Source organism: Anolis carolinensis, chromosome 1 (assembly GCF_035594765.1).
Source record: "Anolis carolinensis isolate JA03-04 chromosome 1, rAnoCar3.1.pri, whole genome shotgun sequence".
Classification (NCBI taxonomy): Eukaryota; Metazoa; Chordata; class Lepidosauria; order Squamata; family Dactyloidae; genus Anolis; species Anolis carolinensis.
Genome location: NC_085841.1, coordinates 71,387,362 through 71,404,696, shown reverse-complemented (window position 1 = coordinate 71,404,696; position 17,335 = coordinate 71,387,362). Strand labels below are relative to the sequence as shown.

The window sequence follows — 17,335 nt, the reverse complement described above, 5'->3', positions numbered from 1 at the left end:
TGTATGGGCATCTAATTGTTGCCACTGTTGTAAGCCACCCTGAGTCCCTTCGGGTGAGAAGGGCGGGATATAAATGTGAGAAATAAATAAATAAAATAAAATAAAATAAATAAGTTCCTGCTCTCCTCTCTCAACATTGGGCTATGGAGAGCCACTCAAACCCCTGGGTGGAAGAAGCCAGCTAGCTTCATTATCTCAGCATGGAAATGAAAATCAGGGAATAAAACCCACCATTAAGAAATGGAAGCGGGATTTCTTCTTGTTCCTCATTTTAACATGAAAGGGAGGAGAGTCAACTAGTAAAATAATACAGGCTAAGTATCCCTTATCTGAAATGCTCGGGACCAGAAGTGCTTTGGATTTAGGAATGTTTATATTTGCACACACATAATAATATCTTGGAAATGGGATCCAAATCTAAACATGCAACTTATACACATAGTCTAAAGGTCATTTCATAAACATATTAAATAATTTTGAGCATGAAACAAAGATTGCTTTACATTAAACCCTCAGCAAGCAACTTAGATGTACAATTTTGGAGTACTTCAGATTTAGGAATCCCAGGTAAGGGGTGCTCAATCTGTAATAGCAGTAGGAAAAGTATTGGAAACTAAGGTGTCTCTTAATACTATTCATTTTTAGTGGAAGACTTCAATGAAGAAGACCCCTGAATGAATAAGCACCAGAAGTGGAAATGTCGACACTGTAGATTTTGGCACTTATTAATGCAATGCAAAGGATACCTTTATATAGAAGAAGAAAATACAAGATATCATTGCAGGACGACTACTCCTACTATAACATTTAAGGTATTGTATTTTCAAATATTGTTACAATTGAAAGCATACTCATAGTTAATATTGAGGTTGAATCAATTTTAGATTTTATTTTGAGAACAAAAAATCAAACATCGTAGTGCAAAAAAGGAAGCCAAACAGACCAGTCTCAGAAAACAATCTGGTTATCATCCATTAATAGTACACTACAAAAATAGCTTTAAATAGATACTAACTACACACATACTGAATAAGCCAAGCACAAATCAAATAACCTATTCATTTGGTGCAGTTTCTCTAATCATAACTTTCCCTGTTTTAACAGATTCCATGAAAGCTAACCTGTCAGACTTTAATAGCTGTGAGACATTCGAAAATTTTCTGTTGTGTTTAAACAAACTCCTCTCATTAATACTGCTTTATACTCAAGCATGTCCACAATGATATATACCAGCTTTCATGAAATCTAGGCTACAAAATGCTCTTGAAGTGCTATTAATATATCTCAATTCTTGGTCTTAAATTTGGTATGCCTAGCTTGTTCTTTGCAGCATAAGAAACACACTTGAAGGAATAATCAAATTTACAAGTTGTCATCTGTAAACCTGACGTTTTCAAAAATCATGTTCTTTCATAGCACTGAATAAATTATTACCATTCCGGAGAGCAGCTTAGCACTTTTAAAAACTACACATTATTAACTCTCACCAAATTAGACAAACATTTAATTCAATGTCAAAAAAATCTTTTGTTTGATGTGCTGTATTTTCAATGGTGCAGCAATTAGCAAGCCAACTGTTAGAGGTTGTACAAAAATGATCCGAGGAACATCAAGGTTCTTGTTTGAGTCTGTATAAGAATTTTACCCTACTTTTTGCAAGCTGCATATCTTGAAGATACGTTTTCCCAGTTGATCACATTCCAAATAGCTTTGAGATAATCAGGTCTAACATTTTTATACTGAAGATAATATGCATGTTCCCATACATCAATTCCTAGCAAGGGAATAAGACCTAGAAAAAAAAAAAGAAGCATGGCTACAGTAAAATGAGGATTAAACAAGTTATTACAGTATTTTCTTCAAATGATTACTACATTACATTTGAAACCAACAAAGAGTACTATTTTGTTCTCAGACTTTTAAAAATATGAATTCCTAACCCTCAGTTCTTAATAGGATTAAGTACTAGAAAGCTTCCTGGTTTTAAGTCTCAAATACTGTGTTTGCTCACGTGTAGGTGTTTCTACAATTACTTAGGGAAGTGAGGAGTATCACAGTGCAGAACAAAAAAGTGCTCAATAGATACTAGAACCATAATCCAGCTCTCTGAGAACTTCCACTTTTATTAACAACAAAAAATTCTAGCCTTTGGAGCTTAAAAGTTTGTGGAAAATGTTTGCTGAGTTCTCAGGAACCAGAGGTATGAGTGAATGGCTAAAGGCCTTGGAGTCCTCGAGGACAACAAGTAAACATGAGCCTACAATGTAATGCGGCAGCTAAAAAAGCCAATGGGATTTTGGCTTGCATAAATAGGAGTATAGTGTCTAGATCCAAGTAAGTCATGCTACTCCTCTATTCTGCCTTGGTCAGACCACATCTGGAATCACACTGTGCCCAATTCTGGGCACTACAATTGAAGGGAGATGTTGACAAGCTGGAAAGTGTCCAGAGGAGGGCAACTAAAATGATCAAGGATCTGGAGAACAAGCCCTATGAGGAGCGGCTGAAAGAGCTGGACATGTTTAGCCTGCAGAAGAGAAGGCTGAGAGGAGACATAATAGCCATGTATAAATATATGTGAGGGGGAGTCATACGGAGGAGGGAGCAAGCTTGTTTTCTGCTGCCCTGGAGACTAGGAGGTGGAACAATGGCTTCAAACTACAGGAAAGGAGATTCCCTGAACATTAGGAAGAACTTCCTAACTGTGATAGCTGTCTGGCACTGGAACTTTCTGCCCCGGGGTGTGGTTGAGGCTCCTTGTTTGGAGGCTTTTAAGTAGAGGCTGGATGGCCACCTGTCAGAGATGCTTTGAATGTCATTTTCCTACTTCTTGGCAGGGGGTTGGCCTGGATGGCCCATGAGGTCTCTTCTAATTCTATGATTCCATGATTAAGCCTGGGGCCAAAAAGGACACTTGTCCTTGGTGATATCCAACAGCATAAGGCAAGTGGTTTCTTTCCATTTCAGCACAGTTTCAAAAACTCACCAGTGGTTCCTTGGAGAGGATCCTGATTGGAACAAGCAGAAACCTGCAGTCGACCTTGTTCTTTGTTAAAACCAAGCCATCCCCATCCAGATCCTTGGACACCAACTGAGACGGTTGTTAATTTCTCCTTGAAGTTTGCAAAGGAGCCAAAATCACGTTTAATTGCTTCCATTAGCTCCCCTTAAATAAAAAAAAATCACACAAATACAGAACATAGTTAGTTTTTCCTCTGCTATTTCACCAAGAGGTTGAACAGGTTAGGTACAGATAACAAAAATCTTAACCGTCTTTGATACAAAGGGAGCAGACAACAGGAACATTCAGAACTTCCACTATGCTCTTCCCTACAATTCATCTCATCCACCACTTATCAGTCTTAACCACAACCAACTGTGTGCCCAGCAACACATCTGCACTCCTCCTGAACATGTAATCTTGCCTGCTTTTATAACCACTGGTAATGCTGGCTAGGGAAAATGGAAGATGTTGTCCAAAGGATCTGGAGCACAACAGTCTGGTATACTGCAGTTTACACTGCACTAAATAGTCACTTGCCACATAGCTCAATCTAACTTGCCTCCATTCATAATGTCTGGCACGAGTCTCCCTTATCCAAAATGCTTGGACTCAAATGCTTGGGGAATGTTGGAAAGCTTCAGTTGCCTGGCCAATTCATGCTGCATTTACCCTTATTGTCCCATTTTCCAAGACTATTGCCTCTACCTTTGGTTGGGACGGAGAGCACAATGGAACTGGCCAGAAAGCTGGAACTTTCCAACATTGCCCAAGACACAGCAACAGGATGCATATGGACTTCTCCCTTTCCTTACGTCTGCTTTTTAATGGACTTTGAGTAAGTCAATCTGCAGGACCTGCCATCCTCCCCACTTCCCTTTACTTTGTCAAATTTCAAATTTCTGACAGTGAGGGAGCACTTTCGGATAAGCTCATCGGGTGCTGGATGTGAAACTAGCTCCCTTTCCTCAAAGGCAGAAGAAGTGACTTCAGTGGCAAAAAGTTTCAGATTTTGGAATCCTACAGATTTCTGAAAAAGGAAAACTTGTAAACAAATATTTTAAAAGTATTCTGATGTTTCTGTTTTAGTTAACTGTATTTATATTTAATTTACTGTTGCTTTTATTTTGTAAACCAATTTGAGAAATTTGTATTGTTAAAGTATAAAAACAGATTAGAACAAGTGTAAGTTGTGCAAATCAAAAGAACCATGGAAACAGAAAGCTGCACACACATATCATGATTGGAGAAGCACAAGCTAAAGACTTAAGAATATGTGTCACTAAAAATCACAGAATCATAGAGCTGGAAGAGACCCTAAAAGTCATCCAGACCAACCCCCTGCCATACAGGAACACACTATCAACCCTGACAGATGGCCATCCAGCCTCTGCTTTAAAACTGGATTAAAGATAAATAGATTCACAGAAGAAGATAGAAGAAGTTTAAACCGAGCAATCAGCACCGAGGAAATAGAAGAGGCAATACAATCTGCCAAAATAAACAAAGCTCCGGGACCCGATGGCCTTACAGCAAAATATTACAAAGTATTTCAGGAGAACTTAACTAAACCGCTACATGCTTTTTTGAACTCGCTAAAAGAAGGGAAAATACCCGAATCATGGAAAGATGCATACATAACACTAATACCGAAGGAAGATAGAGACCCTCTACAACCAAAGAATTACAGACCTATATCACTTCTGAATGCAGACTACAAACTCTTTATGTCTATCCTGGCAAACAGATTGAAAAATATCCTAAAAAGAATAATCTCAAAAGACCAAGCTGGCTTTTTGCCGAATAGACAAATCAAACAGAATACAAGATGCCTCATCGATATAATTGAATTATTTGATAAACATCCCAGCAGGAAATTAGCGACACTCTTTTTAGACATAGAAAAAGCATTTTTCAGCTTAAGCTGGGATTTTATGATGGAAGCTCTGCAAGCGCATGATATGGGAGACCAATATATAAAAACAATAAGAACTATATACAAAGATCAATATGCACAGTTAATAATCAATGGGGAGAAAACACAAAGAATCAGAATAAGACGTGGTACCAGGCAAGGTTGTCCATTATCGCCACTCCTGTTTATTATGTGCATAGAGATGCTTATAAAACAAATAAATGGAAACAAGGAGATAAAAGGTGTTCGGGCAGCAGGAAAAGAATATAAGATTCGCGCCTTTGCCGATGATATTGTTCTGACTCTGGAAAACCCCAATGACTCAAAGAAAGAATTAATCAACTTCTCAGAATTAGCTGGGTTAAAGGTAAACAAAGAGAAAAGTCAATTTTTAACAAAGAACCTCACAGAATCGGAAAAACAAGAACTAAAAGAAAACACAAAATATAATATTGTACAGAAAGCCAAATACTTAGGAATATACATTACAAAGAAAAATTCAGAACTATTCAAAAATAATTATGAAAAGGTGTGGAGAGAGATAAAGAAAGAACTAGCGGAATGGGACAAACGAGGGCTCTCCCTATTAGGGAGGATATCATCTATCAAAATGACAACACTGCCAAAAATTTTATTTTTGTTTCAAAACATACCAATTATTAACAACGAAAAAATCTTCAAAATTTGGCAAAAAGACATCTCAAAATTTATTTGGGTTGGGAAAAAACCAAGAGTAAAAATGAAAATACTTAATGATGATAAAACAAGAGGCGGCTTATCCCTTCCAAATTTACAACTCTACTTTCATGCATGCTGTTTGGACTGGATTAAAGAATGGGTGACCCTAGAAGACAATGAGCTATTAGATTTAGAAGGTATAAATCTCCCTTTTGGATGGCATGCATATTTAGATATACAAAAGGCCAAACCAACAGGCATATTTAATGATCATTACATACGAAGACCAATTCTAAACACCTGGAACAGATACAAAAAAAGGATATATACAAAGACACCAGAGTGGATGTCCCCACATGAGGCACACTACAAAATGGAGAACATCTTACAAGGAAAATGGTTAACCTACAGAGAATTGGTCCATACCAATTTGGAAAACTCAGAAATGAAATCCCTAGAAGAACTGAACCAATCAGGCCTTAAATGTAATTGGCTTTTATATAGACAACTGCGTGAGAAATTTAAAGAACAACTCAAAACCTCAGGTTTCCAGACTGCAAAAACATGGTTTGATGTGGCGATGTTCCAAAAACCAAAAGGACTTATATCTTATATATACAAAAACTACTGACTTGGCACACAGAAGAGGAAATAGTAAAGGACTCAATAGTAAAGGACTCAATATATACTATACAAATAGAAGCCTGTGACCCCTTATTGTAAATATATTGTCTAAGAAATGATTATGAAAGACTAATAGATGAAAGTATTGCACTGTATGCAACAAACACCTGCAATGTATGTATATTTGAATGAGTGAAAATAAATAAACATTATATGTATATGTGTGTATATATATATATATATATATATATATATATATATATATATAAAACTTTCAACAACTATTTTATTTATTTATTTATTTATTTATTTCCATCATTTCTATGCCGCCCTTCTCACCCGAAGGGACTCAGGGCGGCTCACAATCTGGCAAATTCAATGCCGGTATACAGTACAAAAATAAAACATAGCAATTAAAGCAATCCAATAAATACATTTAAAACAGTATAATAAAATACTTAATCCAACAAAGGAGCATCCGCCACAATTCAAGGCAGTGAGTTTCACTGTCAAACTGCTCTTAACATCAAGAACATTTTCCTAATGTTTAGGTGGAACCTCTTTTTCTGCGATTTGAATCCCCTGCGATTTGAATCCTATTCTCAGGGCAGCAGAAAACAAACTTGCCTCTCCTCAATGTGACATCCTTTCAAATATTTAAACATGGCCATCATGTCCCTTCTCACGCTTCTGTTCTCCAAGCTAAATGTATACAGCAATCTCAAACAGCCTCATATGGCTTGGTTTCCAAACTTTTGATCATTTTGTTCGCCCTCCTCTAGACATCTTTCAGCTTATCAATATTCTTCTTTAATTGTGGTGCACAAAGCAGGACACAGTGTTCCAGGTGAAGCCTGACCAATTCAAAATAAAGTGGGACTATGACTTCCCTAGATCTCAACACTATATACTTTTGATGCAGCCTAAAATCACATTGACTTTTTAGCTGCTCATCACAATGATGCAGCAGCTAAAACAAATGTTGCTTGGAAACATATGAAGATAAAGAAGGAATAAAAGGAAGCAAAAGGAAGGTGCATTTGATTTAGACTGCAGTATGCACAAATAGTCAAGCACTAGTCCTTCTTTCCCAGTCATAAGTCCAATGAGAAGGGGCCTCTCTCCCAGCATCAGTAGTAATCATTGGAAAAAATGCTTCCACTGGTACCACAAATGCCTTTTTCTTTAAAGCCAGCAGAGGTCTCCCTGTGTGAGACAAGAACTAGAGCAAGCTATTTTAATCAGAACACAGCAGATAGGCAAGGAATTAAACCTCTTCATTCAGCAACTCAGGTTGCTCCTGACACGGAAAAAAAAGAGCATCATACATGCCTAATGAAAACAGGACTATTCCTGGCTCCATAACTTACATACTATATCCTCTGATGTTCCCCATCTCTCCCTTCTATTTTTCATTTTTTTAATTGTTCATTTGGGGGGTTTTTTTTCTCCTTTTTGAAAACAAATAAAACTTATCTGCAACAGAACAAAAGCTTGACTTAGCAGAATCCATAATAATTGTGGCATTTTGATTACAGACCTGTTGGTTCTCCTCCACCATTAGGAGAAAGGTTTGTCCAAAAGATAGTGTGATTAATATGACCTCCGCCATTGAACTTCAGAGCCGGCTGAAGAGATACCTGAGCAGTCACATCACCTATGGGTGCAAAGAACAGAGAAATTCAGTGGAAAACTAGGCTAAATTTGGGCATAAAAAACATGGCGTTTTTACTTGAAACACTTATTTAGTGGTACTAAATAAGAAAATGGATTAATTATAGCTTATAGAGAAACATGCATTTGTTGACAAATTATAAACATAGGTCTTTCAAGATATTATAAACACATCAATAAACTACACAATCAAATGTGATTTTTAAAATCCCAAGCCCACATCAGTCTGAATTATCTAATTATATGGAGCCCCTGGTGGCACATTGAGTTAATCCTTGTGCCAGCAAGACAGAAAGGTCAGAGGTTCAAATCCAGGAAGCGGGGTGAACTCCCGTCTGTCAGCTCTAGCTCCTCATGCAGGGACATGAGAGAAGCCTCCCTCAGGATTGTAAACATCAAACATCCGGGCGTCCTCCGGGCAACATCCTTGCAGACAGCCAATTCTCTCACACCTGAAGCAACTTGCAGTTTCTCAAGTCACTCCTGACATGAAAAAAAATCTAATTATATGCATTCATTTTTAAAAGGCATACACTACACATGAGACAACATAATATAATAAACTCCAATATACCCTTAATCAACAAATGAAACGCAGCAAAAGAAATGGAAAATAACAGAAATATCAAATCATGTTAAAAATCAGCATAAAACAGGTTTGAGGCTTCTAAAAGGTCAGCATTCAAGAGACAAGGTGCTAAACAAACTGTTTCTTATTGCAAGCGATCTTGTTTTAGAAAGGGGTATATCCAGCTTTTTTCTAGTTGTAATATATTTAAATATTTGGATGCATCCCACTAATTAAACAAAATCCAAGGTGGTTTAGTGCAGTTATTAAAACAGTAACAGTACTCCGTGTGCATTTCAAAACAGACCAGACTTTCTTGTTTTGTTATATAAATCTTCAGACTTTATTATTTTCCACCAGGTCTAAACCAAACTGTTAGTCCCAACTAAAGTAAGATCAGTGGAACACCTTTCATGTGATTTCTACTCAGTGGATCTGGTGTATTGCTATTTTCCCTTAGAGTAACAAAGACATGCAGCATGTACTCGGAATTACAATGTAAAATATTTCACAAAAGAACTAGGGATGACCAACTGGCATAGAAAACTTTGTAATGGTTACTATCTGGTGACAGTTATGGGAAGGCCAAAGTGAGATGGTCTATCTGTAGAGACAGTGGAAACAGATCTTGTTCTCTGATCATTTTTTTCCAGATATATACAAAAACCTTTCTGGATAGCAAAAGCATTTACTCCTGATAAAAAACTGAATGTAACTCGAAATTATTATCAATTTCTGTAAGATTTGCTTTGGGCTCTTGATTTTTTGCGTGTTCCAATGATGGGCTCTTGATTTTTTGTTCCAGGTAGTTTGAATGTTGAGTGAGTCTATAGGCAGCACTCAAGAATTTGCCTTGGTAACATCCTAAAATGAGTGTGTGGACAGCTATTCGCTTATCTAAGAACTACCGGCAAAAAAACCCCAAACACATTCCTGCTCTGAGCTAATCATTAAGCAGAATAACTGTACTTTTCCGCCCTTTTTCTGTTTTTTCTACTTAGGCTACATGGAACATTTACAAAGAATAAGTCCAAAATAAGTCTTATTTTGGAACTCCAGTATATGTATGTGTGTGTGTTTGTGTGTCTGTGGATGGATGGATGGATGGATGGATGGATGGATGGATGGATGGATGGATGGATGGATATCTATCTATCTATCTATCTATCTATCTATCTATCTATCTATCTCTTTATATATTTTTTCAGGGGTTACATAACTAAATAGCTCTCCAAAAATTCCATAGCCAGTGGCTCTGAAAACTTGTTAAGTAAATTAGGTTGCAACCATGAACAAGCTATAATGAAATATATGGAATTTAAAGAGGACCAACGATGTGTTCAAACCTGAAACAGTCAAGTTAAAATGCATATCCATAATGGACCCTTCATATCTGCTAGGGCTTGATTCTAGGACTCCTGTGGATACCAAAAGTTGTGGTTGCTCAAGTCCCATTATATGTAATTCGCAGTAAAATGGTGTACCAAATTTAAAATTGCAAAATCAAAGTTTGCTTTTTGGAATCTTTTCAAGCCATGGATGGATGACTCCATGAAAACAACATCTTTGGATATAGGTTGCCAACTGTATCCCCAAACTGCAAAATAACGAAGCCCAGTGGTTTCTTTGACAATGTATTAGACCATCTTTTAGAAGGGCACTTATATAGCAACACCAGTGTTTGTTATTTCCCCAGGGTGATAGACACAATGAGCAAGAGACAATGAACTGTTTGCTGCAATGAAGTTTGTTTAGCCACTACGGCTGCATGTGGAAGCACCAAACAGTGTTCACTCATGAAAAGCCAGCAATCCTATAGAATTCTAGGTTGCTGTCTCATGGGGACAGAGTTAATGTTTTCACTACAGACTTACTCATCTAGGTGTTATTTTAAAATAATCCTCCTTAAAACATAACGTCTGCTTCAAAACATACCATAACAATAAGTTACAATGACAACTTCTGTTAATGGGAAAGGATGATACAAAACTTTCAGTACAGACATTTTCACAGTCCTCGAATAGTATACTAAAGATAAACCATAGGAGCTTTAATAGTATGGTATTTGGAACCTGAAGTATACATTACGGTTGGACATTCTACAAAAACATTGAAAAACTGCCATAATATAAGAGACTGACAATTTTAGCCCAAGAGAAAACACACGTGCTTACAATGACAGGTATGAAGCAGCATTTTTGCTAGGCATCACCTTCACTAACATACCTTTTGCCAAGGCCTCTTTGTATTTTTCTTCAGCAACATTCAGATTATTTACATATGTGGCATGATGTTTGCTGTGGTGAAGCTGCATTATTTCTGCACTAATATGAGGTTGAAGTGCACCATAATCATAAGGCAAGTCAGGAAGAGTGTGCTTCTGTCTGGAGGCCAGGCAGCCGAGCGGTGCAAGGAGTCCAATGGCATTTCTGGAAGAGGGCACAAAACAGTAAAAACATTGGCCTGTTCAACAGCACTTTCAGTTATCTTGTAGAATGAATTTATTAAACCTTTTAAAACACTTTACATGCTGACCACTGTTGTTATGTGCTATCAAGTTGGGTTTATGGGGAACTATAAATAAGAGACCTCTAAAAGGCCTGGTCATAGAGTCATGCAACTTAAGGTCGTGGCTCCCCTGATTAAGTTAATCCACCTGTAAAGCTGTCTTCCCTTTTATGTACTGTCTTTTCACCTTTACCAATTATTATTGTCTTCTCCAATGAGTCATCTCAAAATATGCTCAAAGTATAATAGCCTCAGTTTAGCCATCTTGACTTCAGTGAAATTTTAGGGCTGCTAATCATAAATCCTCCAAATGGGGTAGAATTGCTATTTTGAGCGACTGCTACCATTGGCTACACTGGTCAAAATGAAGTTTCATAGAATCATAGAATAGAATCATAGAGTTGGAAGAGACCTCATGGGCCATCCAGTCCAACCCCCTGCCAAGAAGCAGTCTTTATTCAGAAATCGATCTTCAGGGGAGGCCCTCCTCTCGCTCCCACCTCCGTCGCAAGCGCAGCTTGTACGGACGAGGGAAAGGGCCTTCTCTGTGGTGGCCCCCCATCTCTGGAACTCACTCCCTAAGGAGATCAGGCAAGCACCCACCCTGTTAGTCTTTAGGAAGAGCCTAAAAACTTGGCTCTTCCAGTAGGCCTTTGGAGAATGAATATTGCCCCTAAGACAAATCTCGTTCCAGTGGCTACTACTATATTTGAGGGACTTTATTCTATTCCTCCAGTTGGAAATAACTCCAATCGTCTACCTCATCCCAAGTTTTCCTATCAATTGTAGCACTTTGATCACCTACCTCTTTTCCAGTTTACAATATATACACCAATGCACTATGGCCCAGTTTGCTTTTATGAATCTTGCTCAGTTTTTTTAAATTGCGTGTTTAGACATCATTATTATTTTACTATGTTTACATGTATAATCGTATTTTATTTGATCTGTTTTTATTTTCTAACGACTGTACCTGGACATGGCTCCATGTAAGCTGCCTCGAGTCCCCTCAGGGAGATGGAGACGAGGTATAAAAATAAAGTTGTTGCTGTTATTATTATTATCATTATTATTTATTCACTGTTATTATATGTCTTTTGTCAACAATGCAAATATGTGTACAAAATAATAAAACAAACCCAGTGTGAAGTGATTAATTAAATAATGATACCCAATGGTTTTAGATATTTAGTTGTTAGATGAACTGTCCAATAGTGAAGAAGATTAAATTTAGCTAAACAGTTCCTCCGGACAGACAGGAACTACATACATGCTTGAGCTTTTTGAGCCTAGAGTTTAAACACTTTTAAATAATACTGCAGCACTATTAAAAACTTACTTATTCCGCCTCTCTTTTGGAGCACTTTTTTGGTATAGAGGTAACTGTATTAACCAGTCACCACATGGGCCCACATGCATGCAAAGGTTAAAGTAGAACGCCTACTCTGTGTGTATGTATGCACACACCTTCAAGTCCTTTATCAACTCATGGCAACCCTATAAATTTTATAGTGTTTTCTCAAGCAAGGAATATTCGGGGTGATTTTGCCAGTTTCTTTTCTGAAATGTAGCTTAGAATGCCTGGTGTTTGCTGGAGGTCTCCTATTCAAGCAATAACCAAAGTCGATTCTGATCAGATTAGAGTTTTTAGGCCCTGGTGAAATTACTAGGGCCTCATTATACTGTTATTGATGACAACTTTCAAAAGCACAGAAACTTTCCATAAGCTGTTACAATCTCCCTATCATACATACGTATACCTAAGATTTAGGTGGTTTCACCTTCACGCATAAGATAAGCTGACAAATGCCATTGTTGTGTGCCTTCAAATAACTTCAACTCATGGCAACCCTAAGGCAAGTTGCTGAGAATTTTCTGTGGCTGAGAGTGTGTGACTCACCCAAGGTCTCCAGTGGGATTCATGGCTAAGCAGGGACTCAAACCTTTGTTCCCTGAGTCAGAGCCCAAGGCCTAGACCACTAGGCCATCCAATCCTAAAGGAAGCACACCCACTGTTGACTGATCAAATTTACTGACTCCAAGTGAAGGCGCATTTACAGTTTGACCCTACTTTAACTTCCACAGCTCAGTGCTATGGAATCCCGGAAGTTGTGGTTTGGTGAGGCACCAGCACTCTTTGGCTAAAAGCCTTGGAAAACTGCACCTCCCAGGATGCCATAGCATTGAGCCATGACAGCCAAAGTGGTGTCACACTGCATTAATCTTGCCGTGTAGATGAACCCATAACCCAGCTCAGCACTTATAACACTATGTAACAAAATTTGAAAAAAATAATCTGCTCCTGGTTTGAAAATGTTATTTCCTGTTTGATTGTGCAGTACTTACTTTGAAAATAGTTGTTATAATCCAGAAACATAGTTTTTGTGGCTAAGGGGTAGTACTAGGCATTGTTTGTAATTTTCCTTAATTTTTTAACCTTTGTGCAGAATGCAAAAGCAAAGTTTTTGCAGTTTAACAAACCTTTTCCATGTTTTTATGATAGAACCAATTAAGAAATGACATTTATAAGCCAGGAACAAAAATTGTGTTGAATCCATGCATTCCCAAATACGGTAAAGGAGACACTGGGACTTAGAGAACAACCTCGGGAAGCATGCTTGCTCCATCAATGTTTAACACTTACACAAATGATTAACCACTGTCAGAAGGGACAGAGAATTTTATCTATGCTGACGATCCTGCCATCACCACCTAAGCAGGGAGCTTTGAAATGGTTGAACAGAAGCTCTCCAAAGCTTTAGGTGCTCTTACTGCCTACTACAGGGAAAACCAGCTGATTCCTAATCCATCTAAAATGAAGACGTATGTTTTTCACCTTAAGAACAGACAAGCATCTCGAGCTCTGAGGATTACCTGGGAAGGAATCCCACTGGAGCACTGCAGCACACCAGAAAACTTGGGAGTTACTCTGGACCTGTTCTGACTTATAAGAAGCACTGCTTGAATATCAAGCAAAAAGTGGGTGCTAGAAATATTATCATACGAAAGCTGACTGGCACAACCTAGGGATCACAATCAGATACAGTGAAGACATATGCCCTTGTGCCTTGCTATTCTGTTGCTGAATACACATGCCCGGTGTGGAACACATCTTACCACGTTAAAACAGTGGATGGGGCTCTTAATGAGACATGCAGCATTATGACAAGATGCCTACGTCCTACACCTTTGGAGAAATTATACTGTTTAGTCGGAATTACACCGCCTGACATCTGCCAGGAAGTACAGTAGAGTCTCACTTATCCAATATAAACAGGCCAGCAGAATGCTGGATAAGTGAATATGTTGGATAATAAGGAGGGATTAAGGAAAAGCCTATTAAACATCAAATTAGGTTATGATTTTACAAATTAACCACCAAAACATCATGTTATACAACAAATTTGACAGAAAAAGTAGTTCAGTACGCAGTAATGCTATGTAGTAATTACTGTATTTACGAATTTAGCACCAAAATATCACGATGTATTGAAAACATTGACTACAAAAATGCGTTAGATAATCCAGAACATTGGATAAGCGAGTGTTGGATAAGTGAGACTCTACTGTAGCAGCCTGTAATAAAAAGACCAAGGCAGTGACATCTCCAGCCCATCCCCTGTTTGGATATCAGCTAGCAAGCCAACGCCTTAAACCAAGAAATAGCTTCCTAATATTTACAGACATACAGTACTTGCAGGAACACCTCAGCAAGCAAGAGTCCAAAAGTGGCAGGCTAACATTCTGGACCTCAATCAGTGGCTGACGCCAGATGAGAGACTCCCTCCTGGGCACACAGAATACGGGATGACTTGGAAGGAGCTGAACAGACTGCTCTCTGGCACCACGAGATGCAGAGGTAACCTTAAGAAATGGGGCCACAAAGTTGAGTCCACAACATGCGAATGTAGAGAAGAGCAAACCACAGACCACCTACTACAATGCAGTCTGAGCCCTGCCACATGCACAATGGAGGACCTTCTTGTAGCAACAGCAGTGGCATTCCAAATGGCCAACTACTAGTCAAAGGACATTTAGTATAATGCCAAGTTTTTAACTTTGTGGGGTTTTTTATACATTATAACTGTATTCTCAATTTGCTTCTGTCATGATAAATAAATACTGGGGCTTAGGACGGTGTTGACATATTAAGTTACTACTACTTTAAGATGAGCCCCTGGTGGCGGAGCAGATTAAACCGCAGAGCTGCTGAACTTGCTGACCAAAAGGTCGGCGGTTCGAATCCGGGGAGTGGTGTGAGCTCCCACTGTTAGCCCCAGCTTCTGCAAACATAGCAGTTCGAAAACATGCAAATATGAGTACATCAATAGGTTCCACTCCGGCAGGAAGGTAACAGTGCTCCATGCAGTCAAGCTGGCCACATGACCTTGGAGGTGTTTCCGGACAACGCCGGCTCTTCGGCTTAGAAATGGAGATGAGCACCAACTCCCAGAGTCGGAGACGACTAGACTTAATGTCAGGGGAAAACCTTTACCTTACTTTAAATGTCCAACTTGGGGTCAAACGGCATTAATTTGGCAATGTAGATGCACCCTTGATTGGGCCGAGCAACTGGAAACAAGCCCATGTATGTATGTGTTCACATGGTTAAACAAGTGCCCCATATACCACTGGGTTCACATTGGTTCTTAAAAGGGGAGGCCTTGCAGGTTCACTGCAGAATGAATGCAGCCTGAGTGACCCCATTTGAAGTGCAATGTCTCAATACAATAGAGGCCTGGGCAAACTTGGGCCCTCCGGGTGTTTTGGACTCCAACTCCCACAATTCCTAACAGCCTACCGGCTGTTAGGAATTGTGGGAGTTGAAGTCCAAAACACCCGGAGGGCCCAAGTTTGCCCATGCCCGCGGGCGCCCCCTGCCGGCCTCAGATTAGCGACGCTCCCTCCCTCTTCCTCATCTCCCGCCTTGCCCGCAGCGCCCTTGGCCAGGCTCAGTCAAGGGCTTCCCAGGAAAACTCCGCCGGGTTCCGTCTCACCTGCGGCTGCTCCGCGAAGCTAAGCGGCAGAGCATTTTGGAAAGAATGGAAGCGAAGAGGAGGCAGAGGCACCAACAAAGGCAGGAGCTGGCTCTCTGAGCGGCTGGGCAGAAACAAGCAAGGCCGCCGCTTGCGCAACAACACCGCCGCCTGGCCTTGCCTTTGGGGGGCGGGGAGCGCGCGCCTGCCTGCCTCCCGGACGGGGATTGGACGCCGCTGCGGCGTGTTCCCTTCTGCGCTGCCGAATGGGCATGCAGCTGCCTGGGCGCCCCTTTCCCTGCCCGGTCTCCATGCTGTGGAATCCTGGGAAATGTAGTTTTGTGTGGTTTAGCACTCCTGGTCAGAGAGAAAGATAAAAAGCAGGGGTCCCCAAACTACGGCCCGGGGGCCACATGCGGCCTATTGAAGCCATTTATCCGGCCTCCACAGCACAAAGACTGAAGGGGGTTGGTTGGGCTAAATGGCCCAAGGGGTCTCTTCCAACCCTCTTTTTAAATTTTTTAAATTATTATTATAAATCACATTTTATTCATTAGCCCATCGGCCATATCAAAACATTTAACACATAACATACAACATACAACCCGCGGTACAAAAGAAGTTAAAATAAACAAGCTGTTAACAAGATCCCGTTCAGGTCAAATATCTGCATTACCTCCACAGTTTACCCCAATTGATTCCAAATATGCAATTCTCAGCTGTGTTGCTTTGAATAGGAAAAGGGCTGTTTTCTGTGTTATTTTAGGATTCTAGCCAGCCAACAAAAATGAAGTTTTAATATGTGGGTCCCAGTGTGTTTTGTGAATAATGTATGGCCCAAGGCATTGGTCTCTCTCTTTCTTATATAATTCACAGTTGAACAGTACATGTGCGATATCCTCCACCTCTGATGCTCCACATTATTATTATTATTATTATTATTATTATTATTATTATTATTATTATTATTGTTGTTGTTGTTGTTGTTGTTTAATAATACAGAAATGGGTTAAAATTTTAATGAATATGTTCTGCTAATAGTAATTGTGTTGATGTTTTTATTATGGTTGTGTTGTATGTTTCTTGTTCTGGTAATTGAATGGTTTACCTACGATGGAAACCGCCCTGAGTCCCCTTGGGGAGATAGAGCGGTATACAAATCAAGTATATTTGTAAATTTGTAAAAATTGTTATTGTTAACATTGAGGCTGGGAGGCTTTTGGCCCACAAAGGCAGAAAGGAGTTGGGATTATTATTATTATTATTATTATTACTATTACTATTGCTCGGTGGCCACCTGGCCAACTATAGTCCAGCCCTCCAATGGTCTGAGGGATCGTGAACTGGCCCCCAGTTTTAAAAGTTTGGGGACCCCTGATAAAAAGTCTTGC

The 17,335-nt window shown here is 39.3% G+C and overlaps 1 protein-coding gene across 1 annotated transcript; it reads right to left on the bottom strand.

The window, feature by feature from the left end:
• Nucleotides 1–863: 863 nt before the first annotated feature.
• sod2 (superoxide dismutase 2) lies at nt 864–16,251 on the bottom strand. The gene is made up of 5 exons (XM_003215766.4): nt 15,966–16,251; nt 10,687–10,889; nt 7,759–7,875; nt 2,987–3,166; nt 864–1,792 (listed from the first exon to the last, which is right to left on the bottom strand). The coding sequence occupies exons 1-5, from the start codon at nt 15,998–16,000 to the stop codon at nt 1,647–1,649; spliced, it is 681 nt and encodes a 226-aa protein (XP_003215814.1). The 5' UTR covers nt 16,001–16,251; the 3' UTR covers nt 864–1,646.
• Nucleotides 16,252–17,335: the final 1,084 nt, after the last annotated feature.

Coding starts and splice junctions, on each gene's coding strand:
- sod2 (XM_003215766.4), bottom strand. CDS start 16,000: ATGCTCTGCCGCTTAGCTTCGCGGAGCAGCCGCAG. Junction 3,167..7,758: donor TGGTGGAGGAGAACCAACAG/GTCTGTAATCAA, acceptor TTTTTATTTAAG/GGGAGCTAATGGAAGCAATT. Junction 1,793..2,986: donor TCCTCTCCAAGGAACCACTG/GTGAGTTTTTGA, acceptor TTTTTTTTCTAG/GTCTTATTCCCTTGCTAGGA.